At 32.3% G+C, this 25,702-nt stretch overlaps 2 protein-coding genes across 8 annotated transcripts; one reads left to right on the forward strand and one right to left on the reverse strand.

Moving 5' to 3' along the window:
• Positions 1 to 3,619: 3,619 nt before the first annotated feature.
• LOC137833407 (uncharacterized) lies at positions 3,620 to 4,852 on the reverse strand. Its single transcript, XM_068641758.1, has 2 exons — positions 4,258 to 4,852; positions 3,620 to 4,062 (listed from the first exon to the last, which is right to left on the reverse strand). The coding sequence occupies exons 1-2, from the start codon at positions 4,850 to 4,852 to the stop codon at positions 3,620 to 3,622; spliced, it is 1,038 nt and encodes a 345-aa protein (XP_068497859.1).
• A 7,985-nt stretch (positions 4,853 to 12,837) lies between these two features.
• LOC137831154 (serine/threonine-protein phosphatase 5) lies at positions 12,838 to 24,250 on the forward strand. Of its 7 annotated transcripts, none has more exons than XM_068638719.1 (14): positions 12,838 to 13,082; positions 14,058 to 14,223; positions 14,400 to 14,569; positions 14,659 to 14,730; positions 17,137 to 17,798; positions 19,503 to 19,676; positions 20,533 to 20,641; positions 20,729 to 20,846; positions 22,169 to 22,316; positions 22,668 to 22,916; positions 23,067 to 23,192; positions 23,275 to 23,375; positions 23,576 to 23,650; positions 23,852 to 24,250. In XM_068638719.1, the coding sequence occupies exons 5-14, from the start codon at positions 17,657 to 17,659 to the stop codon at positions 23,909 to 23,911; spliced, it is 1,302 nt and encodes a 433-aa protein (XP_068494820.1). In that variant the 5' UTR covers positions 12,838 to 13,082; positions 14,058 to 14,223; positions 14,400 to 14,569; positions 14,659 to 14,730; positions 17,137 to 17,656; the 3' UTR covers positions 23,912 to 24,250. The 7 variants fall into 7 exon arrangements, with proteins under 7 accessions (XP_068494820.1, XP_068494817.1, XP_068494815.1 ...); XM_068638714.1 differs by having other exon boundaries at positions 12,898 to 13,082; positions 17,648 to 17,798; XM_068638713.1 differs by having other exon boundaries at positions 12,898 to 13,082; positions 14,061 to 14,223; positions 17,648 to 17,798.
• Positions 24,251 to 25,702: the final 1,452 nt, after the last annotated feature.

A 25,702-nucleotide genomic window follows, 5' to 3' on the forward strand; every position in this document is an offset into this window, starting at 1 on the left:
CTTTTACCTTCCAAGGGCGCAAGGTTACCTTAAAACCCCTCTCTCCCAAAAAGGTTCATGAGGACTAAATAAAAATGAAAACAAAAAGAGAAAATGAAAAAGAGAAAGAAATGTTAAACCGAGTCACGAAGTCTCATAAACTAAATCAATCATGTTGACTTGTGCCATGCTACAACTTGCACCTCCAAGGTGTCATTCTTCCTTATCTTTTTCATTACCAAACTACACACCATCTTTGTTAAGGAATGTTAGGAATGATTTTCGAACACCTCCTAAAGGTTTCCACCTTCTAAGAGGATTTTCTTCAACACGATTTGCCATTCCCACACAATCTTTCCAAACATGTTCTATATTTAGAACCCCGTCTTTTAAACTCCCCGAGCTTAAAGAATATGAGTCAAGTTCACATCTTCCTCCTTGCACTATTTTATATGTGAACAAGCTAGCTATGTTATCTGCATAAGTTCTAAATTCATGGTCGAATTCTTTCCAACCTGGGGGACATGATGCAAACCAAGCCAACAAGGGGATGACCAAGGATGATAATTTACACAATGAGAAGTCATCTCAAAGTAGAGACCTCACCAGAGGGAGAATTGGACAAGGACCAGAGCTCCTAAAGTTCTTCCTGGTGGTCTTCTTAATGTTTAGAATATGTTGTAAATAAGTTGAGCTCATTTGAGGGGTCCAAATAGTAGAATAAACAAGAGTAGGTCCATATAGCATAAATAGGAGGTGAAGTTATAAAATTAGGCCTATGAGAAGTCCATTAGGTAATGAATGAAACCCTACCTTCTAGAATATGTATGATGGTGCGGCATTGACCTTAGTCAATGACCTAGGCCGCACCATATTTGCCTAATGGACTTACTCTAAACCCTAAACCCTAAACCCTAAACCCTAAACCCCTTCCTACTCTCACAACATGTTCTTCGAGGCTCCTCATTCTATAAATATGAGGCCTCCCTCATTGTATTTACAAGTTTAATAAAATAGAGAAAAGTTACTCTGCACATTTTGTGTGAGATGCTAGTGAGGCTTGTCCTTTTAGTCTTTTAGTCTTATCTTGTGAGAATTTGAGATCTCTCAACTGACGACTTACAACACTTATCTTGGAGTTATTTCATCATCCAAGTGGCGTGTTCATCATCTCAAGCTTCATTCCTCATAAGCTTCCTTTTCCTTCCATTATCATTTCATTTTATTCATAAATATGTTCTTGTTTTACTTCCTTGTTCCTATTCGGCTATTGTCTTTCATTCTTGCTTTCCATGCTTAAATTTCGCACCATAATTGTCATCATCTTCACCTTATAATTGCCTTTTCCTTTTGCCTTTGTGAAATGAACCTTCACATCTACTTAACCACTTGGTTAAGTTAATGTTCAGTGAGGATTTTCCTTAGGTTTTCACTATTAAATGTTTAACAATCTCAATCATAAATCTAAAGTGTCACCTAAATGAACAATCTTAAAATCAACTCACATCACTACACCAGTGAACGATGTAACTCTCAACAAGACATGCTCACCTGCAAAGAATTCTAAAGGTCTTCTTCTTTGATCTGCATAAGATTTCGCCTGTTGTTGAGAGTGGTTTTCAATCTTTCCTGAATCATTTTTACTTTCTCATTGGTTTGTTGTAGTAATTCTGGTCCAATTTACACACTATCATCATCCTGAAACCAACATAGAGGTGTCCTGCACTTTCTTCCGTACAATGCCTGAAAAGGAGTCATTCCTATGCTAGCTTGGTAACTATTATTGTAAGTGAACTGTACCAAAGGTAGAATTTCATCCCAACTGTCCAAATGATCTAACACACAAGTCCTAAGCAAATCCTCTAAGGACTAGATAGTTCTTTCTGATTGTCCATCAGTCTGAGGTTTGTATGTTGAACTAAGTCTGAGTCTGGTTCCCAAAGATTCCTGAAGTGTTTGCCAAAATCTGGAGGTGAATCTGGGATCTCTATTTGATATTATGTTGGAAGGAACACCATGCAATTTGACTATTTCATCTAAGTAAATCTGGGCCAACTTCTTCATAGAGATTTTTAAATTTATAGGTAGAAAGTGTGTCGTCTTTGTCAACTTGTCCACTATGACCCAAATAGAGTCATGCTTCCTCAAAGTATGTGATAAGTGGGTAACAAAATCCATTGAGTAACTGTCGCACTTCCACACTGGAGTGTCTAACTGAGTTAACATGCCTCCAGGTCGTTGATGTGCAATCTTTTATTTTTGCAAGTCAAGCAAGCAACTACAAACTTGGCTGCATCATTCTTCATGTCATGCCACCAATAAGACTTCTTGAGATCTTGATACATCTTGGTCATTCCTGGATGTAAACTAAGTTTGCTTTTATGACCTTCAGATAACACTGTTTGCTTTAGTTCATTAACCTATGGTATGCATATTCTATTTTTGAATCTCAAAATACCATCCACTCCTAAAGAGAAGTCTTTAGCTTTGTTAGTATTTAATAAGCCCGTGAAGTTCTTCAATTTTGAATCTTCCAACTTCTTCTCTTTCACCTTCTCCAGAAATTCATTAGTTATAACAAGTGTATTACAACTAATGCAATTTGAAGACATGGAAACCTCCGAACTCATACTTCTGAAATCTTCAATCAATCCTAACTCTCTAATCAAAGCGACGACATTTGTATCTTTTTACGACTCAACACATCTGCAACAACATTTGCCTTTCCAGGATGATATATTAGTTGGAAATCATAGTCTTTAAAAAATTCAATCCACCTCCATTGCCTCATATTAAGCTCCTTCTGATCAAACAAATACTTCAAACTTTTAAGATCAGTGAACACATTAAAACTAACTCCATAAAGAAAATGTCTCCATATTTTTAAAGCAAAGGCAATTGCTTAAATCATGAGTTGGATAGTTTCTTTCATGCACCTTTAACTGACGATAAGCGTAGGCAACAACTTTTTTATTCTGCATTAGAACACAACCTAATCCCTAATAGGAAGCATCACAAAAAACTTCAAAAGACTGATTGGTATCAGGGATTGTCAATACAAGAGTATTAGTCAACCTTATTTTCAACTCTTCAAAGCTTCTCTCACATTGTTCAGTCCATGCAAAAAGACGATCCTTTATAGTCAATTGGGTCAAAGGAGCCACTATTTTAGAAAAGCCTTCTAAAAACTGTATTCCTGCCATCCAGAAGTCACATTTTGAAATTTAGCATATAACTGTTTTTCTCTCAAAATGTTCAGGACAAATCTAAGATGTTCTACATGTTCTTTCCTTGTACGAGAATAGTTCAAGATATCATTTATGAACACTAAGATAGCTGGAGCATTGGTCACACCACCAAATGGCATAACCAGAAATTCATAGTGGCCATACCTTGATCTAAAAGCAGTCCTCTGAACATCTTTCACTTTCACTAAAATTTGGTGATAACCTGAGTGAAAATCTATCTTAGAAAAGAAAACTGCCCCATGCAACTAGTCCATGATATCGTCAATTCTAGGAAGAGGATATTTATTCATGATTGTTAACTTGTTTAATTGTCTATAATATATGCATAGACGTGACGAACCATCCTTCTTCTTCACTAATAACACTGGAGCTCCCCATGGAGAAACACTAGGTCAAATGAATTGTTTCTCCAATAGGTCTTCTAGTTGTTTCTTCAATTCAGCTAACTCTGTCGGTGCCATTTGGCACAGAGAAATTGACATAAGGCCTGCTCCAGGAATCAAGTCTAATGTAAACTTTATCTCTCTTTTAGGTGGAAGTCCAGGAATCTCACCAGAAAATACATCAATAAACTCCTGAACTACAAACATATCTTTTTGTACTTTATCTGTAACTATAGAACAAACCAAGAGCACAAAACATTTTGGACCTTCTTTTATCTCTCTCTCAAACTGTTGAGCTGAAATAACCTGCATTTCTTCTAATTTAGGGAAAAGTAACTTCTTCCGACCACAATCTATAAGGATATGATTAGTAGACAACCAATCCATTCCCAATATAACCTCCAAATCCTTTAGAGGTATACAAATCATGTTGATCGTGTATCTCTGCCCATCTATAATTAATGAACACTCAACACACATGGAAGAAGTTACTATAATCCCTTATGTTGGTGTAGATACCAACAACTCAATTTCTAATTCTCGGACTGGCAACTTAAGTTTCTTAGCACAATAAAAAGATATAAAAGAATGGGTTGTCCTAGAATCAAACGATACAGATAACTGTGTTCCAAGGATAAAACAAATACCTCTAACAAGGCTATCAGACTGCGAAGCTTTAGGTCCACTAATGGCAAAAACTTTGTCAGCTGCTACGGATTTTTTATTATTATTCTGTTGTACTTTTTGCACTCCTCCAGAATTTCGAGCTCTCAATTGGACATGATAGTCTTTTGTTGCATGACCATACCTATGACATCTATCAGATGTCACATTTGACACTAGATGAGGGCAAAATCTAATAACATGTGGCCCACTGCATCTAAAACATTTGAAACTATGTGGCGATTGAGAATTGGGTTTTCCACTGCTATAAGATTGAGGTCTGAAATAAGGTTTCTTTCTATCTTCATATTTAGACATGCTTTTAGAAGGTCCTCCCACTTGAGGCTTAGCAAGTCCGCTACTGCTTTTCAAACTCTCCACTACTTTTCCTTTCTCCACCACAGCAGGGAAATCTCTATTGGACATAGCAATCACCACTTCTTTATGCTCTTGCTTCAACCCAAACTCAAATTTTCTACATCTCCAAGCCTCAGTCATGGTCTGGGTGTAGAATCTAGCTAGGTGTTTGAACCTAGTAGCATACTCAGTGACTGAATGATTTCCTTGTTCCAGCTGCATCAATTCAATTTCTTTTGCATATCTGAAACTATCAGGAAAAAACTCCTCCAGGAATCATACTTTGAAACTCTCCCAAGTGACAATTTCTTCTCTGTCTTCCATCATCTGCTTCATACCTATTCACCAAAACTCCGCTTCTTCAATAAGCATATAGATGACATAAGATAAGTTTCTTTCTTCAGGTCATTGAGTAGCTTCAAAGATTCTTTCTATGTCTTTCACTCATTGGTCTGCTTCATCTGGATTTACCTTCCCATTAAATTTTGGTGGATTGTGTCTCAGAAAATCCTTTAGACTAAAGGTGTGGGGTTGTTGATGAAGCTGAGATGCTTTTATTGCTAATTAGTTGTTTCTAATTGATGAAGGGCGACCTGATGCTATTGTGCCATAGTAACACTCTGTTGTTGCCATCATCTCTATTGCCCGAGCTAAGTTGGGCATATCTACTAGTGGAGGAGGAGTAGGTGGTTTACGTGCCATCTACTTAGCACATAAAGATTGGGTTAGAAATTACTAAAAATTTCCAACTACATCTTTAAGACAAATTAACTTAAAAGAAATAATCACACAAAATAGATACAAAACCAATCAAAACTTATCTCTAAAATGTACTCTAACTATTTTGAATTAAGATAGAAAATAATTTTGATCCAGTTATGAGTTTGCACCCTCACCACTCTGTCAAGATTCTTTCATTCTTAATACTTTCAGCTTTATTCATAACAACTACTTTGACTCAAGCACAAACATTTCAAGAAAACAACTTTGTTAAACATTCTATTAGAAACTTTTAACTAAGTGTTGAAGCTAGAATTAAACAAAAATCTACACACAGGAGAAACACAATAAATCCACTACCCTCAGGTTATCCTAAGGATGAACCGCTCTGATACCATTAAATGTAACACCCTAGAAAATAACATTTAACTATTACAATACAAGTTCTATTGGTTTCTATACAAACTTGGAGTATTTCAAAACATTCCCATTACAAGATTATGGCTTATAGAAATACAAACATTTACAATATAAAGTTTAAAACATCCTAAAGCTTTCCGGGACCTTCTACGCCTCTATGGTCATCTACTCGTGTACATAATACAATCATCGCAGTTCACAACACAACAAGAAAAAACAAGGGTAAGCTAGTAAAAATATAATTTTATAATATGCACAATTAAATCCAAAGAGAAAACCAAATTGCATTAATCAATTTCAGAATTATTCAATCTTCTTCAAATCCCAACATAAAACAATCACATAGATTTCACATGGATCTACACATCCAGGATATTTAGCAAACATAATAACAACTAACGCCTACCAGAAGATCCATATTAAGTAAGTCCTACTAGAGACTAACACCTCATATGTCACAATGTGCATGAACTCCCCCATCAGCTTCTCACCACCTGATATCTTAGTCTATGTGACTTGATCATCAGTGAAGCTCGGAGATCTCTATTACCACATAGGCATCAATACTTAATACACAAACAAACATCAGTCCACACATTATCCCAAATGTATGAATTCAATCTCATACAATTTTCATCATACAATATCATTCAAAACACAATCCACAATATTTAAAATCTTATTTAACATAAAAAAATAACACTTAAATACTAAACCATCAAAAACTAATATTTTTACAAGTTTAAAAAATATATAAACAAACACGATATATAAACAAACAAACACCCCATAAAATAACATCTAACTATTATAATACATGTTCTATTGGTTTCTATACAAACTTGGAGTATTTCAAAACATTCTCATTACAAGATTATGACTTATAAAATACAAACATTTACAATATAAGGTTCAAAAGAACGTCCTAAAGCTTTTCGGGACCTCCTACACTTGTATGATCATCTGCTCGTGCACATAGTACAATCATCGCAGTTCACAACACAACAAGAAAAACAAGGGTAAGCTAGTAAAAATATAATTTTATTATATGCACAATTAAATCAAAAGAGAAAACCAAATTACATGAATCAATTTCAGAATTATTCAATCTTCTTCAAATCCCAACATAAAACAGTCACATAGATCTCACATGGATCTACACATTCAGGATATTCAGCAAACATATGCCTTTCGAAAGAGCCATATTAAGTAAGTCCTACCAGAGACTAACACCTGATCCAAAGATTACTAGCGAATCCAACTGAAAGGATCAAGGTAAGTTTAATACAACTCAAGTCGTGCATCTCATATGTCACGGTGTGCATGAACTCCCCCATCAGCTTCTCACCACCTGATATCTTAGTCTATGTTATTGGGTTTATTAGTGTTTAAGTTCAAGAGGGGGGATGAATTGAGCTGTTAAAAATTTTCGCAAACATAAATTGTTTTCCAGTAATCCTGAGAAAAAGAACAGATTGATTTTAAAAAGAATAGATTTATTTTTCTGTTAACTTTATCAAAACCAAAACCTTAATCAGATTAGCTTGAGATTAAAAGATAGTCTTTTCCAGAACAGTGTAGGCTCTTTTACTACAATAAGATTTACACCCTGAAATTAAACTTTGAATCTTTAACAAGCAATCTTGAAGAGAATATGAATCTTGAACAAAGTTACTTTAGAGTTTTATTACTCTCTTTAAACAGCCAACACACAGACTCATATATTTGCAAACAACAAATAACTTATTCAGAATCTTTGAAGAACAGTATGAAGAAGCTTAGAAAGAACAAATTCAATTTTGATTCAACAGATTTATTTTCTGGCAGATTATCAAATTCTGCAGAAAAAAAGTGTAGGGACTGAGAAGAAAGATGGACACACAGTTTATACTGGTTCACTCATGAAGAGCTACATCCAATCTCACCTCACACCAAGGTGAAATCCACTAAACAGTTCAAAACAAATTACAAAAAACCTTGTGGTTCTTAAACCCTTTAAGAAGAAGACACACACAATGCTGAAAAACTCTATTTCAGCAGCAAAAACACTACAAGAAACCCTATTAAGAAGTGTCTATACAACCACTTTTACACAAAAATAAATGAGGAAAGAAAACACCTGAAAAAAGTGTACAAGAACCCAAAACAGTGGCACTTTTCTGCAACACAACAATGACAAAACCTCAAACCTTGACCAAGGCACACTATGAACAAGCACACTTGAATTTCTTTAAGAGAACCTTTCAAGAAAACATTCAAAGCTTTTGTCTCTAAATGAAAACTCTTTGATATGTGTTCAAAAACTTGATCACTCAATTATTTTTCATGTGAGATGTACCTCTCTTTATATAGAAAACAGTTTATAACAGTTTTTCAAAAAATAGTTGAAAGCTGATATTTAAAGAACAGGTTGAAGTTAAAATAAACGAATTGTTTTTCTGAAAAGCAAAAGATGATTTTTAAACCACTTCCAACTCATCTTAACTGTATTAAAGGGCTGCAACAAACTTTTTGGTGCCCTAACAGAATTTTGAAAAACTTTAACCAGTTCATAAATAAATCTATTGTTTCACAAATCAACAAATTTATTTTTGTGCAGTAACCTGAAAAACTTAAGGTAGTTGATAGAAGAGTTTTGAAAAACTTTATGTGCTTGATCTTACCACCTTGGTTAGGGATATGAAGTAGGTCATGAAGTAAAAGGCCACCTTAAACTCACTTTAACCTACTATGACCACTAATAACATCATCACTAACTTCAAAGCAAACAATACAATTTTCTGCATCAAACACACACATTAAGACTTGATGAGAAGAAGCTTCATCCATCTTTAACATATGTGACTTATATCATCATTGAAGCTCGGAGATCTCTAGTACCACATAGGCATTAATACTTAATACACAAACTAACATCAGTCCATACATTATCCCAAATGTTTGAATTCAATTCCATACAATTTTCATCATACTATATCATTCAAAACACAATCCACAATATTTAAAATCTTATTTAACATGAAAAAATAATACTTAAATACTAAACCATCAAAATCTAATATTTTTACAAGTTTTAAACAATATATAAACAAACACAATATATAAACAAAAAAAATCCCTACAAGATAAATTGAATAGGAGGATCACGTCCGCTCCACATCCAAATCTTTAAGCCTAGGGTGCCATTAAAAATTAAATTTAGTTTTCCTTACCTTAATTGTTTGCTTTCCAAGCAACTTCTAGAATTTTATCCCCTTAGTCCGAATAAGCTTCAAGATTTAAGGGCCTAATGCAAGTTATCCAAACAAAACAAAAATTAAGTATATAGTAGAATAAGTTGAGAGGATTACTCTTCTCAACTGACCCTACCAAGATTGATGACTAAATCTTAAGGAAAAACAAAGAACAAAGGATCTTTAAAGCAAAAATAAACTTACTCTGTTTGAAAATCTGATTGGGTAGAAATGTTCCTTAACTTCTCTGCTACAACATGGTCCGATCAGATTCTAAAATAGATGAAAATTGTGAGAGAAAATTAAAAGAAAAGGGAGAGATAAGGAAGAAAGAAAAAGAAACTGTGTGTGGGGTGGAGGGTCTTTATTTATCTTTATATTGACGTTGTTACATATTTAATTATGTAAATTATATTTTTTTTACAAAATAGTGAAAAAAACGCGTCAAATAAATCAACAAAACTTGAAGCGAGATGAAATAATTTTTGAATGTTATATGACTTCAAAGAAGGCGATAAGATTATTTTTTTAAGAAGATGTTAACATACCAAATAATGAAATTCGAGTTATTAGCCTTTTAGGATGAATATTTTTTTTACATAATTGTTTATTGTTACTTACTTTTCTCAAAATTTGTATTAGTTTGTTAATACTTGGACAATTTATTTTTTTACGCATATTATTTATGTTTATGCATTATGTATCTTAATCTAGTATGTTTAATTTTTTTTATTTATTCGTATATACTGATTTGTATTTCTTATATATTAATATTTACCGTGTAATTTATGTATTTATTAATAGATTAATAATACCTTCTAAGTGTTTTTTTTAACAAAAATGACCCAAATTCTTCAGCTAGCCCTAAAACCCTAAAACGAATCTATACTTAATACAGGAACAAAAATAAAAGGTTTTAATACGTCTCACTTCCACAATTTTGGAAGAAAAATAATAATATTTCACTTAAAGCAGAAACTTTTATACGTGGCGCTATAAAAGACTTCATATATGTTTCTAGGAAAAAAAAAGTCTAAATTATTCACCTGACTCAAATTAGAGTAATTTATTTATTTATTAATATATTCGTGCACGGGTTCAAAAAACTAGTTTTAGACATATAATACATTTCGGGCCATTTGAGTAAACAACATTCAAAATTTATAAAATAAGAATTTTTTAAAGTGTGTATAACACTAATAAATTAATTTTACTTTTGTAATTTTGTTTGATAATTTTTTTTAAAATAACTTGTTTTTTACAGTTTATCATGGTAAAATTACTAATAATTTTATATTAAAAAATTGTTGAATTAAAGGGTTTATTATTATTATTATTATTATTTTATTATCATTGTCATATTAACATTTTCAATTGAAAAAAGGTACCATACAACCTCTTTCAATTCTTATTCATAATTTTTTTTTTAGATTTGAAGTTTATTACTGTTCAAATTTCCAAATTCCCTTATTTCATATTTGATTATTCTTACATTTTTTTTTCTCTCTCGAGAATTTCATAAGGATTTAAAATAATATGATTACACAATATGAGTTTTTGCATACATTTCTATGCAGTGAAAAGAGCCCCCCTAATTTGAATCATAGCCTTCAATAACTTGATTAAATTAACTTGAAATCTAAAAATCCTATCAAATTTGTCTAAATAAAATTATTCATGGTTAAAATGAGTTTTTTAATCATAAAATTATTCCTTTTATTGGTGAAATCGTGCCCATTCCCTTTTTTTTTGTCGTATTTAACTTATTTTAATTTCATAATTTATAAAATATCATAATGATCCAGAAAAGTATTTTTCACCAAATTAAGTCACATTTTCTTTATCACAATAATAATGTTATAAGATTAAAATTACCATTACTCTTTTCTTTTATAATTTTGAGTTTATTACCTAAAATTATGCTAGATTAAGCTCTTTTCTCTTGACAACCTTATTTTCAACGTCTCTTGATGATTTATTAGTCACTTTTAACACTTAAAAACTTAGGCTTTAGCTGTCATAATAAGATGCATTAGTCCATTTTAATCATTGTTTTGTGTTAATGTTGCTTTTTATTATTATTATTATTATTATTATTATTATTATTATTATTAATTATTATTTAGTTTTATGGTCTAAAACTTCACTTCCATATACATTAAAAGAAGACATTCACACTTCTATACTTAAATTTTAAAAGAACTGAAGAAAATTTTATAAATTAACTTATGTATTAAAAGATCAATTTTAATTTTATGAAAATTTAATTTAATTTTTTCTTCTTATTTATCTCTCTTAAATTTGTTCACTGAGAAACTCATAAAAAAACTCATTTTTAACATAGTTATAATTATATATGTTTTTTAAGAAATTAAATCGACTTTCCTCTACATAAATTACTATAGTAGTTAAATCTACAAGAACAATTTTAGGAGCCATTCTTCAAGGAAAACAATTTTTAGTTGTTCAACTATATTTTTAGGATATTTTCTGTAATTAGATTGTTTTTTAACTCAATTTCTTAATCTATTTTTCCAATATTTGTAATTATAAATTTTTGAATTTTAATATTTTTAATTGAAAAAAATATTTTCTGCATATTTTTTTCAGTCCTGTTTTTTTTATCATTATACTTTTAAATCAATCAATTTTATCTTTCAACATTTAAAAATATGTAATTCTGAATTTTTATATATTTAAACTTAAATATTTAGTGATATTTTACCACCATCACAAAATTAAAAAAAAAATTAACTTTTTTAAATTATTATTAAAAATACAAAAATCAAAACTCCAGACAAAAATACAAGATCAAAAACATATTTTTCCTTCCAATTTTTTTCAGTACAGAGACTCAACTAATTAATCTATCATTTCATCAATAGATATAATCTGCACCAGACTTACAATACATTTATATATATATATATATATATATTATGGTATAATAGTATTTATAATGATTGAGAAATGTACTTGCAAGGGTACATGAGAAGTTCCTTTTAAGAATGTGTAGAGTTTTCTACTTTGTTGATGAAAGACAGGCACTGCAAATAACCCTCCAAGATTATAAAGAGAATAAGGATGTGAAAAAAGTGCACGTGACTTTCTGCTAACATTTCTATTTACAACAAAAAAATATTTGCTTTTTAAGGTGATCTATGATGTCAATAATCAGATTATATATATATATATATAATATAAAATATGATTTATCATAAATTTTACTACATAAAATAGACATTTCTTCCATTTCTTCTTAAGCTATAGATTTTAGGAGAAATTTTGTTTTTACTCATCTAGTTAAAATTATATTAAGTATACCTTAATGTACTTCTAAGTATTTTACACAAAGAGAAAATAAATAAAATAAAACACTATACAATTATTTTATTAAAATAAAATACATATTATCTATAATATATAATAAAAAATTTCTAATCAAAATACAGATATTTTTATTCATTTTCAATTAGAAAAAATTATTTAAATTGCTTATAAATAAAAGTAACAATACACACTACAAATTATTCTTTCTACAACACAACTACTATGTATTTCTTATGATTAATTTTTATTTTATTAAAAAGTACATACTCATGAAGTGTCTTTTTTTTCCCAATATTAATTCTTAATTCTTCTTCAACAACCTTAAAATACAAATAAAAGGATCTTAGGTAGATTTAACCATGAGTTTTGTTACAAAAATGAAAAAGGTTGTTTGACACCCTCAACTTTGAGAACGCTTATAATGATATAATAATATTTTAAGTTAAAAAATAAAATAAATATAATTAGAATGTTAATTTATTGAATTGTTAAATAAAAATATTTATTTTTGAAGTGTGAAGGAGATTTGCAATTACAAATGTGTGTAGGTTGAGGTTAGAGAACAAAGGGTTGAAGAGTGCATGATTATTAGGGTGGGTAGGTAGAGAGAGAAAGTGATTTGTGTGTAGAGAGAGAGAGAGAGAGGCATTTGTGTTGTGTTGTGTAGTGTAGTGTCTCACAATCGCCACACTTGTTCACTATTCTTCCAGCCTCCAACCGCTGAGAGAGGAACAAAGAAACTCCTAATCGTACGGACCCTAACTCACTCTGTGTTATATTTTCTTTCTCTTTTTTCTTCTCTTTGCTCTCTGCAATTAATCCATTCCCAGATCCTTTTAATTTTTCTTTTTTACCCTATTCTAATCATCTTCGTCTTCTTAACCCTGTATTGTTTCTCCCAACTACCTCTCTACCCTTTCAACTTAGCTTTTCCCACTTATTTCAACATTTCACAACAATTTCTACAAGCAATCACTTTTCTTTGGGTCACTACTTTTCATTAATCCTTACCCTTAAGAGCTTCCTTTTCACTACATGTACTGTATGTAACGTTGCACCTTAGGGGTGTTTTTTTTTTTATTGTGTGTGATGCTCATGTGATTGTGTGTAACAAAAAAATAAAAATTTGAGGACGCCCTTTTATCAAGCACTGACCTTTTCCCTATAATTTATGGTTTCCCGAGTTTATTTTGTGTTGGGGGTGTGGGTTTTGAAGCCCTTTGGATGTATTTGCTTTTGGAGAGTTAATTGTTCGGGGGCTTTGTTTTGGGGGATGGAAAGAATGATTTTACTCACGAGGGAATTGTGTTTGAAGTGGTGATTGAAGATGTTGATGATAGTGGTGACAGAAATTTGTTGATGATAGTGATAGTAATGTGATTACAGTGATTGCCTTTTTTGATGTTTACATTAGTAGGAGACACAAAGATCATGTCGGTAGAAGTTCATATTTAGCCTGTTTGTATTTAAAATTGACATTTTTTATTATGAGTAAGGTGATTCCAATTGACTAGAATATGTTACGAAAGGGAGAACCTTAAAATTTGTATTATTCATACATGTACTTTCTTCAATTTTATCAATATTTGCAACACTACCAAATCCTACAAAAATAAAGTATATGAGGCTTCGGCATTTTGATATAGTTCTTTGGAAGCTGAGTATTACAGTGTCAGTTACTAATATTGTAATAGTACTAATATTTTTTATTTGTTTAATTGTAGCAGGTCAATCATTGTGAAGAAAAGAAGTGAGCAGACTGATTCTGTTAGGTTCTGAATTTCAGCCATTTAAAACTAAAGTTTGAAGTTTTAACTGAAATGGAAACTGAAAAATCTAACATTTCAAAGGCTGAAGAATTTAAGGTCCTTGCCAATGAAGCTTTCAATGGTAATTAATACAATTTCTCTGTGCTGTGATTAATTTACTTTCTTCGCCATTACAGTGAAATTAGTGGTAATAGCTGAATTATTGAATCTAAATCAATTTTGATAAGGTCATTAGTTGTCACTGCTTTAACACATTTATTTGCTAATGCATGCTGACCTTGTTAATCCCCTTTTCAGCTCGAAAATACTCCCAAGCCATTGATCTATATACTCAAGCAATCGAGCTAAACAGTGGAAATGCAGTATACTATTCTAATCGTGCCTTTGCCCATCTTCGGCTTGAGGAATATGGTAGTGCAATACAAGATGCCACAAAGGCTATTGAAGTTGATCCTAAATATTCAAAGGTGCTCTGACTCCTAAAACATTCAAGGCTTTCCTATATTTAGTTATCATTAATAAAAAAACATGCCCTGATTATAGTTTATTGTTATAGGGTTATTACAGGCGAGGTGCTGCTCATATTGGGCTGGGAAAATTCAAGGAAGCACTGAAAGATTTTCAGCAGGTAACTGTGTTCGATGTCTTTAAAATATTCAAATGAAGGAGCTTGGGTTGGGTTGAAAATAACATGTTCATATTAGAATGTCAGCTGCATTACAAAACATTAGAGAACATTGATAGATTAATATTTACGTTCCATTAATTAGTCATGTAGATCAGAATACCAAAGAGAATTCAGAGATGAAAAAAGAGAAAGTTGTGGTAATACATTTAGTAGATTTTATGAAACCGTACTAACATTAGTTTTTAAGAGAAGAACATGTGTGCCAAAAAATGTTAAAATAGTTTCTGGAATCAGAAATAGGTATTTTTCATTGAATATATTCTCTGTTAGTTCCTACCTGATATCAATTGCACTTGTCTAGAATATGGGTTACAACAGCTGCAAAAAGATGCGAAAGAAAAAAAAGAAAAAAAGAATTTTCAGGCAATATTGTTGATATTGATATATCTTCTACCTAGAACTAGAATTGAAAGAATGGTGGGGAGGTAGACAAGTAAAACAAGAAATCATAATGTGGTTTATTAGATCCCACCTAATATGCAATTGTTGGAGATTATATCGATTAAAAATATGACCAAATTATACTATATAAATAGGTGCAAATCTCACTTTACAAGTTCATTTTATGAAGTTGAGTTAGATAAAACCCACTTTCTAAGAGCAATATTATACTACTACAACAACAAAAGCCTTATCCCACTAATTGGACAGCACAATGCTATTTGACTTGGTTAAAAGACCAAATCTTCAGAGATGATGATATGCACAAAATATATTTCAACATATTTAAATGAAATATGGAGTAACATAAATAAGCAAAGTAACATTAAAATTACCACTGGCAAAGTAGGCATCATCAGTCTTAGTCCCTCAGACCACTACTCCCCAAACAATGCCAAAACAAAACACTAATAAATAAAGGCCAGTACTCAGGCAATTGACTAGGCGTAGATGGATATCACAGTAGCCTGAGGCTGCAGAGCACTTACAGAACGGAGCTCATAAGCAACCAGCAGTTCTGAATATGTCCAACAGGAGTGGGGGTCTCACGGCACAGCTCAGAGGACAGAATTTGTGAAGAGAGTTCTTAGCATCAGCTAAAATATAACAGTTGCAAAAATTTGATGAGATGCTGCAGCTCAGATCAGCCTCTGAACTCCTTGGTGCAATTATGTCTGGCTTCCTGCTTTTTTTTTAATACTCTAACTCCTTCAATCTTCATCTTGCAAGATTCTCTCTGAACTTACCATATTTCTCTGGCATTTCTGTCTTTTCTTCCTTCTTCAAATCCAGTGCACCAGTTGCAAATAACTGGAACCAGAAATAGGTATTATTATATTCTGAATGTACTCTATTTGTCCAAATATCAGTGATATCAGTCTAGAAATGGATTACATCACTGTAAAAAGAAGGGAAAAAAGAGAGGATTAAAGAGGATAAAAGCTAAATATTGCTTTCAACTTTGATCTTCTTGCTTCCTCCCAGTTTGAATCCACACTGAATTCTTTGGTAACCCTGTATTCCCTTTTATCATGCTACAAGAGATTGCACATGATAGCTCAACAATTCTAAATTTCTAATGAATATAGGACAAATGTACACACACTTGAAATCCGTAAAGAAAATGATATTCACAAATTATATGCGAAATTTAAAAAAAATTCCTTAAAAGTAAATCTGCAAATAAGTATTAAGTTGAATGTGAAGGTGTCCACCAAGCATCCATAGTTTATAGAAAAGAAAAACCAACTCTCTTGTATTCTCCACTATGAAATTTACAACATTTATTCATATAACAAGTAGTGCTACATGTCTACATGCTAGAAAATTAAGGATGCTTCTACAGTAATTTAAATTTCTAACTCTTAATTGTTTATCAATCTGCAGATTACCCTCTAAATTCTTCTACCACATACAATAATTACACACACTATTTGAAAACATGTACAACTATTTATATTTTGAAGTGGTTGTTATCCTTATAATAAAAACTGCAAATTTTGTCCAAGCTGGAGAGCTTGGCACACCCAGCCATGTGAAGAGATAGAAACGAAAACAAAGACATTGGTGGCAGTTTAGAAGAAAAGTAGCTAGTATAATGATGGAATAAGGAGATAATGTGGAGACATGAGAGACAAATTAATATAGATATTTAGGGATATTGGTGTTTCTTTTGATTCAAATTATTTGGACTTTAAAAAATTATATTTTTTTATCAAAAGAATTTAACTTTGATAAAATCTTTGGGACAAATTGAAGGTTGTGAAGTACCTTCCTGTTCTCTTTACTGATAATAGATTTGTTGAGTTGAGATTCTCTGTAAGTAATGTTTTTGTGATTTTAGACTCTTATGCTTGAAATAGATTACTACTTAGGTTTTGAATTTTGGTTATGGTTGTATTGCAGTTGTGATAGGTGCTGGCTAATGTGAGCCAATGTGGTGTGTACTTGCAGCCTGATACTGTTTCAGGGGCAACTGCAACAGAAATGTTGCACATTTGCAGCTGCATCATCTAATGGGCTCTGCAATTTACACAATTGATGATTACAATTCTCTCTTCTTAGCAAGCCCTTGAGCCAATAGAAGCTGTTGTCTTGCTTCTAACTCCTTTTTTTTAAAATCAAAACTTAGTAGTTGCCAATTTTTATTGAAAGCCAATTTTATTGAATTTTTTAGAATATGAAATTTTTCTTGGTATGCAACCTCGTTGAAATGTTCTCACATGAAAGTCGTCTTGGTAGGCTGACGCTGACAGATCTTGACCTTTAATATCATCATGAATGTTGCAACTTCTACTTTTAAGCTTTTACTTTCCTTCAAATAACTCTGGCTACCTAACTCCCTCTTATTGTTCTGTAACACGTACTTGTTTCAATATGCAAATGTCTTCATATTTAATAGACTTTTATTGAATAGGTCAAGAAAATGTGTCCAAATGATGCTGATGCAACAAAGAAATTGAAGGAATGTGAAAAAGCAGTTATGAAGCTTAAATTTGAAGAAGCAATTGCCGCACCTGAGTCTGAAAGGCGTTCAATAGCTGAATCGATAGATTTCCATACAATAGGTACTATTTTGAATATAATGTCTTAAGCTAGTATCTTAATTTTATACCTATTTTTTATTCTTTCATGCAGTCATTCTGTTATATCTCTTAACGATTATTTATTCTGGATGTGTGTATTCTGAAGGTATTATTGCAACTTCAATTTTTGTAGAGCTTCAAATAAATACTATATAACATTACCCTATAAGACTAACTTTAGTTTTGTTTTATTATTTGAAAGCTCTATTACAATGTCTGAAGTGATGAATACCTTTTGACCTTAAATTAACATTCCTTCATATATACATGCATGTTTTGTGCGATTATGGTTTCTTGATAAGAACCTTTGGAGAACCCCACCGCAAGAGCTAGATGTTGTAGTTGGAGATCCCAAGGTCTTATAACCCCCCCACTATAATCCCATATTTGAATGTGGGATTCAAGTCCATTACCTTGCAATTGGTTTCTAAAATATTCTTAATGTAATAGTGTGAAAAAATGAAGCAAGTATTTCTTTGATAATTAGTTATGCATGATATTTTCAGTTTTTCATTAAATTATTTGATTGAATATGGTCCTTGGTTTTCTCTTCATTTAATTGTATTGTTGAATGGTCTCCTTTGCAGAACACTGTTATTTTCATGTAGTAAGATGTATCTTTTTTCATTTCATTGCCACTCTTTGTAGTGAAATTTGTATTGGCTACTGTTTCTTTGAATAAATAGTGATGATGGTGGTGTTCTTCGATAGCTCTGAGAGATGTTTAATGAATTGTTTGCTATGAACTTTGGGATTTTCGATTGATTATGTACATCCTCATGGAATTTGTTTTCAAACTTAATGAGAAAAACATGAAGTGTGATGTTGACAGAGAGGAAGGGCAGAATAGTGTAATATCATCTCATCTCAGTATTGCAAAGAAATGCATATTTAAATATCAAGACATGCTTAAACTTTCTTCTCCAACCACCAGAACCATAAGTCAAATCCTTGGTGCAATGCTATGTGAAAGGTTATGCATTCTGTTTGTTTCTATTTCATTCACAAGGGTTCAAGAGTCAAGAAAATCTTATTGATATGGTTACTATCTTTCAAATACGTATTAGTGGTGTATGATCTCATCTGCTTTTTGTATTTTCGTTTTACGTATTTGTTTCTTCCATTTCCTAGTTGGGAAGATGATCCTGAAGGTTGTCTGCTAATATGTTTTACATTGAATTTCTATAACGCTTTTAACCAAGTAATGACATTTTTATCCATGGAACATATATAATTACCAGACAGAAGTTTCCATTTCACTTCTTGCCAAGTCAAATAAATTGTCATTTTCCCTTCCTATTTTCAACTATACACTTCTACCTTGTGTTTCCTTCAACCTCCTTCCTTTTTCATTGGTAATTTCGATGACTAAAAACAGGAATTTGTCAGAAGTCTTGAGTCTCGTGTTTGACGAATATGTCTTAGAAGTGATTAAAAATCCAGAAAATGATCATACTATCTAGGTGGTCATACCCTTTTCACCTCTTGGTTCATGCACATTATTTTTTCCTTTCCCAACCCAAATCAGTAGTTAATACTTTCAAGCTTCCGTCACATACCTTAATCATCCTTCTTTCCCTCACAAATCCCCTTTCATAATCTAGGGATATTTTATTCCTGTCTTTAATGAATGTTTGTCCAACTTTCTATAAATCATCACTCTTTGTATATATTGTATCATTATAGGAAAGGGCCGCAATTCTTCGGTGCCAACCGAAGTGGCCATAGCAGCAGTGACAGTAGCAGTAATGGCAGCAGCGGTGATGTTGTTCAGGACATCAAAGACCACAATAGTAATTGCAATTGTGGTTGGTTTGCTGTTGCTCCTCGGGGCTTATTGGTGGAGTGGCCACAATACTGGTACATTTAGGAGTCCTTTGCATGACCCAGGCCATAGCTTAAAATTATGTAATACGTAAAACTAATTAAGCATACAATGAACTTTAAAAATCTGAATTTCAATTTAAGTCAGATGGAATCATTATTTATAACGCATTGGAAAATAAATTGTTTTGTTCTTTACAATGCAACATAATTCCTCATACTGTTTATTTTTTTGGAACAAGTTAATCACACATAAATTGATTAATACCTAAAACTAATTAATCATAGAATTCTCTTGTGTCTCTAATATACTAGTTCCTTAAAATGTGATTATTATCCTTGTTAGGCTCTGATACTAACCTAGTTCCATTCTTTTGTGCCGATTTCAATTTGGTGTTTTTTCCAATAAGCATAATACATTTTATCTGAAAATGTAAGAGGTGCTAGAAAGGAGGATAAGTCATCCTCCTAAACTGACAAATGAAGAATAATGTACATGTTATACTTATTTTTACTATTTTCAGTTGCTTGCAACCCTGGTTGAATTGTTTTTTTTCCTTTTTGGGTGTTCAATTGCAACCTGGATCAACATCTACAAACTTTTTGTATTTGAAAGGGTATGCGTTTCATAGATGCCTTTGGGTTTGGTAGAGATATTGTAATTTCCTGATCTGCATGCCCTCTACTTTTTGTTGGGAGTTGTTAATCACAAGGACCATTAACAACACACATTAGCATGAAAGAGGAACACTTAATTTTGTATTTTCAGTGGTCTTTAAAATTAATGGCCCCTATTTTCTGACTAGATTATTAAACTAATTCCAAGTTCTACTGCTGCGTATAATTTCACTCATGGAAATGAACAAATTTTGGTGTTTTGTTTGAATGCTAGATGTGGAGCCACAATATTCAGGAGCAAGAATAGAAGGGGATGTTGTTACTTTGGATTTTGTGAAAAAAATGATGGAAGATTTCAAGAACCAGAAGTTCTTACATAAACGGTACTGAAGGAAGAAAACCATTGTTTCTCTATTTTGTTTCTTGATGAGTTATTGAAGTGTCTTCTCTCTTGTCCTCCAATTTTTTAGGTATGCATTCCAGATTGTATTGCAAACAAGAGAAATTTTGCAATCTTTGCCTTCTCTTGTTGACATACATGTTCCTAATGGCAAACATTTTACTGTCTGTGGTGATGTGCATGGTCAGGTAATTGATTTATGGTAATCTTTAATTATTTGGGTCACATTCTTGATTTTGAACTTTAGGACTACTGAAGTTGATTGGTGACTTCATTATATGGTAAAACAAATTGTTGCTTATATCTTTGTGATATCTTCTGATAGTTTTAGATATTTAAGACATAGGATTGTTGATATAGCCTTCGTTTGATTTCCTCCCATATTTTCATGGAGTGAGATTCTCCGACCTTTATGTGGAGGAATTGGGTAGCTATTTTTGTGCTGATGAGCATGCCAATTATTTATTTTGCACCATTGTTCAGGAGGGACTTTATCTGCCTTGTTGTATATAAGACCTTTTTATTATATTTTTTTAAACCACTGATAAGAGGGAATGTTATTAGATGGGAAAAAAAGAAAGAATCACAGAAACATGGGATATGAAATCTTTCTTTGAGAGAAATGGTAAGTAAATAATACAGAACAACAAAAACGGAATCCTCCTTTTGAATGTTTGATCCAGAAACCCATTTGAAATAATGGTTTTATCCCATATGATAAACAACTTCCATAAACACGTCTTTTAAAATTCAAGCATTGGTTCCTATTTCTAACCATAGTATCCGATTTGAAGCCTACTGGTTCTAATGCACTCCATTACAGGGCCTTTTCCATGTCGTACTAAAACCTTGGAAATGGCATTAGAAGCTTAAATTTTTAATCATTTGCATTTGTAAACAATTCCCACTCCCACTGAAAAAAACTGTGAAAATAGTAACTAACCACTCCAACTGTTGTGAAATAAAGCATCTTCCCTTTATAGTGTACGGAGACAGGGAGAAAGAACACTCTAGAGTTTGAAATTTAACTAGTCACATTTACTATGATATCTTGATTTACAGTCTATATATAGGCAAATTATTCCTATTGCAGTGTTGGCACTAAAATGAAGTAAAATGGTTGTGTAATTCTAAGTAGGTAATTTTTTTAATAAAAAAATAGACTCCTGAAAAGGAAGGAACCTTGAAAAAGTGACATTTGAGGGACAAAACTGTAGCCCATTTCTTAAAAACCAGCCTCGACATTGCTTGGCTTTGTGTTTCCTGGGTAACTTTACTAGCAACAGTCATGCAAGAAAAAAAAATGATTTTCATAAAAAGGTCCTCCTTTCACTGTAGGGTATTTAATTTATAAATGTCTTCTCCAGTTTAATTCTTTCAAACTTACTTGAACGTGATGTTAAGCCTTTTTTATCCAATTGCGTCATGCTGCTTGGCTTTTGTATTATTGTATTTTCCCCCTGTAATTCTTAGCTTTGCAGATTGATTCTTTCCACCTTGACTTCTGCAGTTCTATGATCTTTTGAATATTTTTGAGCTTAATGGACTTCCTTCAGAAGAGAATCCGTATCTATTTAACGGTGACTTTGTGGATAGGGGATCTTTTTCATTGGAAGTTATCCTGACCTTGTTTGCATTTAAGTGCATGTCTCCATCAGGTAAACCATAGATCTTTATAAGTTAGTTCTGTTATTTCTTTTTTGGAGGCATCACAAAAATATGATCCCTTAAGCATCTGATTAGATACTTTTTATGACTTTTTAGAATAAAAAACAGTTTTTTTGTTCATGATGACATAAATTGAAATTTATTACAATTCCTTGGGAAATTTAGCCCCTCTTAGATTGCAATATTTACTTCTATTGTGTCAAGTGAATTGTATAGTGCTGTTTGTGGATTGGACATTCATTTACTTCTTTCCTCACTTTACAGAATTCACTTGTTTAAGGGAATATTAATATTTTGTTCTAGCAATATGGTAACTTGATTTGTTGCCATGTAATTTTCAGCCATATATTTAGCCAGAGGAAATCACGAGAGCAAGAGCATGAACAAGATATATGGTTTTGAGGGTGAAGTGCGCTCAAAGTTGAATGATACATTTGTCGAACTATTTGCGGAAGTATTCTGCCTTTTACCTTTGGCTCATGTGATAAATGAGAAAGTTTTCGTAGTTCATGGAGGTCTTTTCAGTGTTGATGGGGTCAAACTCTCTAACATCCGATCAATTAATCGATTTTGTGAACCTCCTGAAGAAGGTTAGATGTTTACTTTTTTTGTCTTTAATTGATCTGAGCAATACCTTAATCTCTCTAAACTTTCAGTTCATGCACTTCACAAACTAAAATTCCTGACTTTTTCACCCTCAGTGTCGTAGTTTTATATACACCTATGATTGGTATGTGTAGGGTTGATGTGTGAAATTCTTTGGAGTGATCCACAACCTCTCCCTGGAAGGGGCCCAAGCAAGCGTGGTGTGGGCCTTTCTTTTGGTCCAGATGTTACAAGAGAGTTTTTGCAGGAAAATAATTTAGGTGTGTTTTCCATTAGTCAGATACTTTTTTAATGTTTATTTATTTATTAATCAGTTACTTCACATAAATTACCAATTTGCAGATTTAATTGTGAGATCTCATGAAGTAAAGGATGAGGGTTACGAGGTTGAACATGATGGTAAACTCATAACTGTGTTTTCTGCTCCAAATTACTGTGACCAGGTAACCAAATCCCTTTTGCTACATTCATTTCTAAGTAAGTTTAGCCATTTACATGATTGACCAGGATTCTTTTCCTATCACATTAAATGGGTAAATGAAAACCATATTACCCACCTTGCATTTGTACATTTATTGTTTGCATGGACATTATGCAGTGGCATATGAAACGCTGATCTTTATTTCTTTATTTCATGCTGCAGATGGGTAACAAAGGTGCCTTTATCCGATTTGAAGCACCAGCTTTGAAACCTAACATTGTCACATTCTCAGCTGTGGTTAGTATCTTTTGTGCTTTAGACCATGCTATGCTAAGCTATGTCATGTTGTCTTCCTCTAAAATAATAACAATAGATGAATATGTTCATTCATTTTTTTTATGTAGCAAATAGTTTGGCGCAATATGATTGCGTTTCTATCAATCTGTATTGGGGTTGACATTCATTCCTTCTGTCTGGTTTACTTTGTTGAATTTGCAGCCACACCCTGATGTCAAACCAATGGCTTATGCAAACAACTTCCTCAGGATGTTCTCATAATTTACAAGACTGCTTAGAAGTCTAGAACTGCCAATGGTTTAATGCTTTTTTGAATGACTGTTATGTCCCAAGGGCAAGATTCAGGTGATGGCAAGAGAAGATTTGGTACTGTGGTACATGTTTATCTTTGTTGTTCTGTATAATATTTTTGGCTCAACATTTTATTAAAACTCATTTTTTCTCCCCCACAATCTTACCCGTTCAGTTTTGTGCTGTTTTTTCATTCGGTGAACAAGTGTAAGGAAATTTGCATCTCTATTTAGCTTCATGAAACTCTGGTGATTTTTCATTCGGTGAACAAGTGTAAGGAAATTTGCATCTCTATTTAGCTTCATGAAACTCTGGTGATGCTCACACGAAAATCACTGCTTATATGCAGGACTATTTATTCTGTTTTTGTCCTAACTGTTGATTAAACTTGGCTACTAAGTTTGAATGAGATATTCTTCTGCAAAATTGTAGGTTTCTTTCAGGATTCAAGGTTTCTTTTTTTACAACTTTTTTTTATCAAATTAATTTCATTCTTGCTAGAACCAGTTTATGTCCGGGAGATAATATTCTTCTCACCAATTTTTTACGGCTTTATTTTCCTGCACCTCTATAATTTTCAAAATGACCATTTTATCTTTCTTTAAAGGGACTTTCATTTTATCTTTCTTTAAAGGGGCTTTTGGATTATCCATTTGGAAAATCTTAGAATGGAATTATTTTGGAGCACACATTCTAGAATTTCTAGAACAAGGTTTGGAACATATTCTTAGGATATGAGTTCTGAATTTTCAGAAGATATGAACATATAAAAAATTTCAAAACATTTCTGGAAGGTACTATAATGTAATGCGTTTTCTGTTTTTTGGAACATGAAATGAGTTTTAGAAAGAACTTTCCAGATCTTTTTTCCACAATGCATTATTTTTCTCTTCTTCCTTAGCAGGTTCTCCCTCTCATGCAGTAGTGGTGCAGTGAGGGAGGTATTTTAATCTTTTTCTGTTAGTAGTGGGGTGCAGTTAGTAATGATGGGGTTGGAGAGAGCAAAAACTTTTTTTGCGTGAGGATATCATCAAAGACTTATTGCCCACTTTTATTATGTGGAGTTTTTAATTGATTTTTCATATAAAGCTTCTAGAGTAATACGAAATCATTGTCTATAATCTCTTATTGAGTTGGGGTTCATAAAGATTATGTGCCATAAAGTTCCAAGGTTTTACCCAAACCAGCATAACTTTATCCATGATTTTGTGCTTTTTAATAAACATGACGATGTGTCATGGTTGTCAACAATTGTGTGCCAACATTCAATTATAGTTTTCCTCTAAAGAATCTCAAAAGGTGTTAAGAAATTTGTCCTTTGCTTTTTATTTCAAAACGTAACTTCCATGGTAGTACGTAGAGTTGCTGCAGTAAAGGTTGAGCTTGGCGAAGGTATGGTAGAGTTGCACGTGTGTTGAGAAGGTTTTGTTGGTGGTTTTTGGGTTAGGTATGATGACATGGGTGTTTTTGGAAATTGGGTTCTGGAGATGTGTTTCAGAAAGGGAAAATGAACTTTGGAATTGGAAATCCATAAGAATAAAATGCATTCTGGAATGGAATGGGGTGCCACTTAATGGAAGATTGTTTTCCATAATGGGGTTTTTAGAAGTGAAAAAAATATGTATTATGGAATGGAATGGGGTTTCTGGAATGAATGATTTGTAATGCAAAGTTGTTTTCTAGAATAAGCATCGTGGAAGAGAAAAAATCATTCCAAAATACCTTTTGGAATTTGGAAGACAAAATTAATATTTTGTTGTT

This window comes from Phaseolus vulgaris, chromosome 6 (genome assembly GCF_000499845.2).
Source record: "Phaseolus vulgaris cultivar G19833 chromosome 6, P. vulgaris v2.0, whole genome shotgun sequence".
NCBI classification, from domain to species: Eukaryota; Viridiplantae; Streptophyta; class Magnoliopsida; order Fabales; family Fabaceae; genus Phaseolus; species Phaseolus vulgaris.

Bases quoted from the DNA above. Each gene is read 5' to 3' on its own strand.
- LOC137833407 (XM_068641758.1), bottom strand. From the start codon at position 4,852: ATGCAGCTGGAACAAGGAAATCATTCAGTCACTGAGTATGCTACTAGG. The intron at 4,063-4,257 runs GTATTTGTTTTA...CATTAATTATAG, and splicing joins GTCTGATAGCCTTGTTAGAG to ATGGGCAGAGATACACGATC.
- LOC137831154 (XM_068638714.1), top strand. From the start codon at position 14,154: ATGGAAACTGAAAAATCTAACATTTCAAAGGCTGAAGAATTTAAGGTC. The intron at 14,731-17,647 runs GTAACTGTGTTC...TTTATTGAATAG, and splicing joins CACTGAAAGATTTTCAGCAG to GTCAAGAAAATGTGTCCAAA. The intron at 22,917-23,066 runs GTTAGATGTTTA...TGGTATGTGTAG, and splicing joins TTGTGAACCTCCTGAAGAAG to GGTTGATGTGTGAAATTCTT.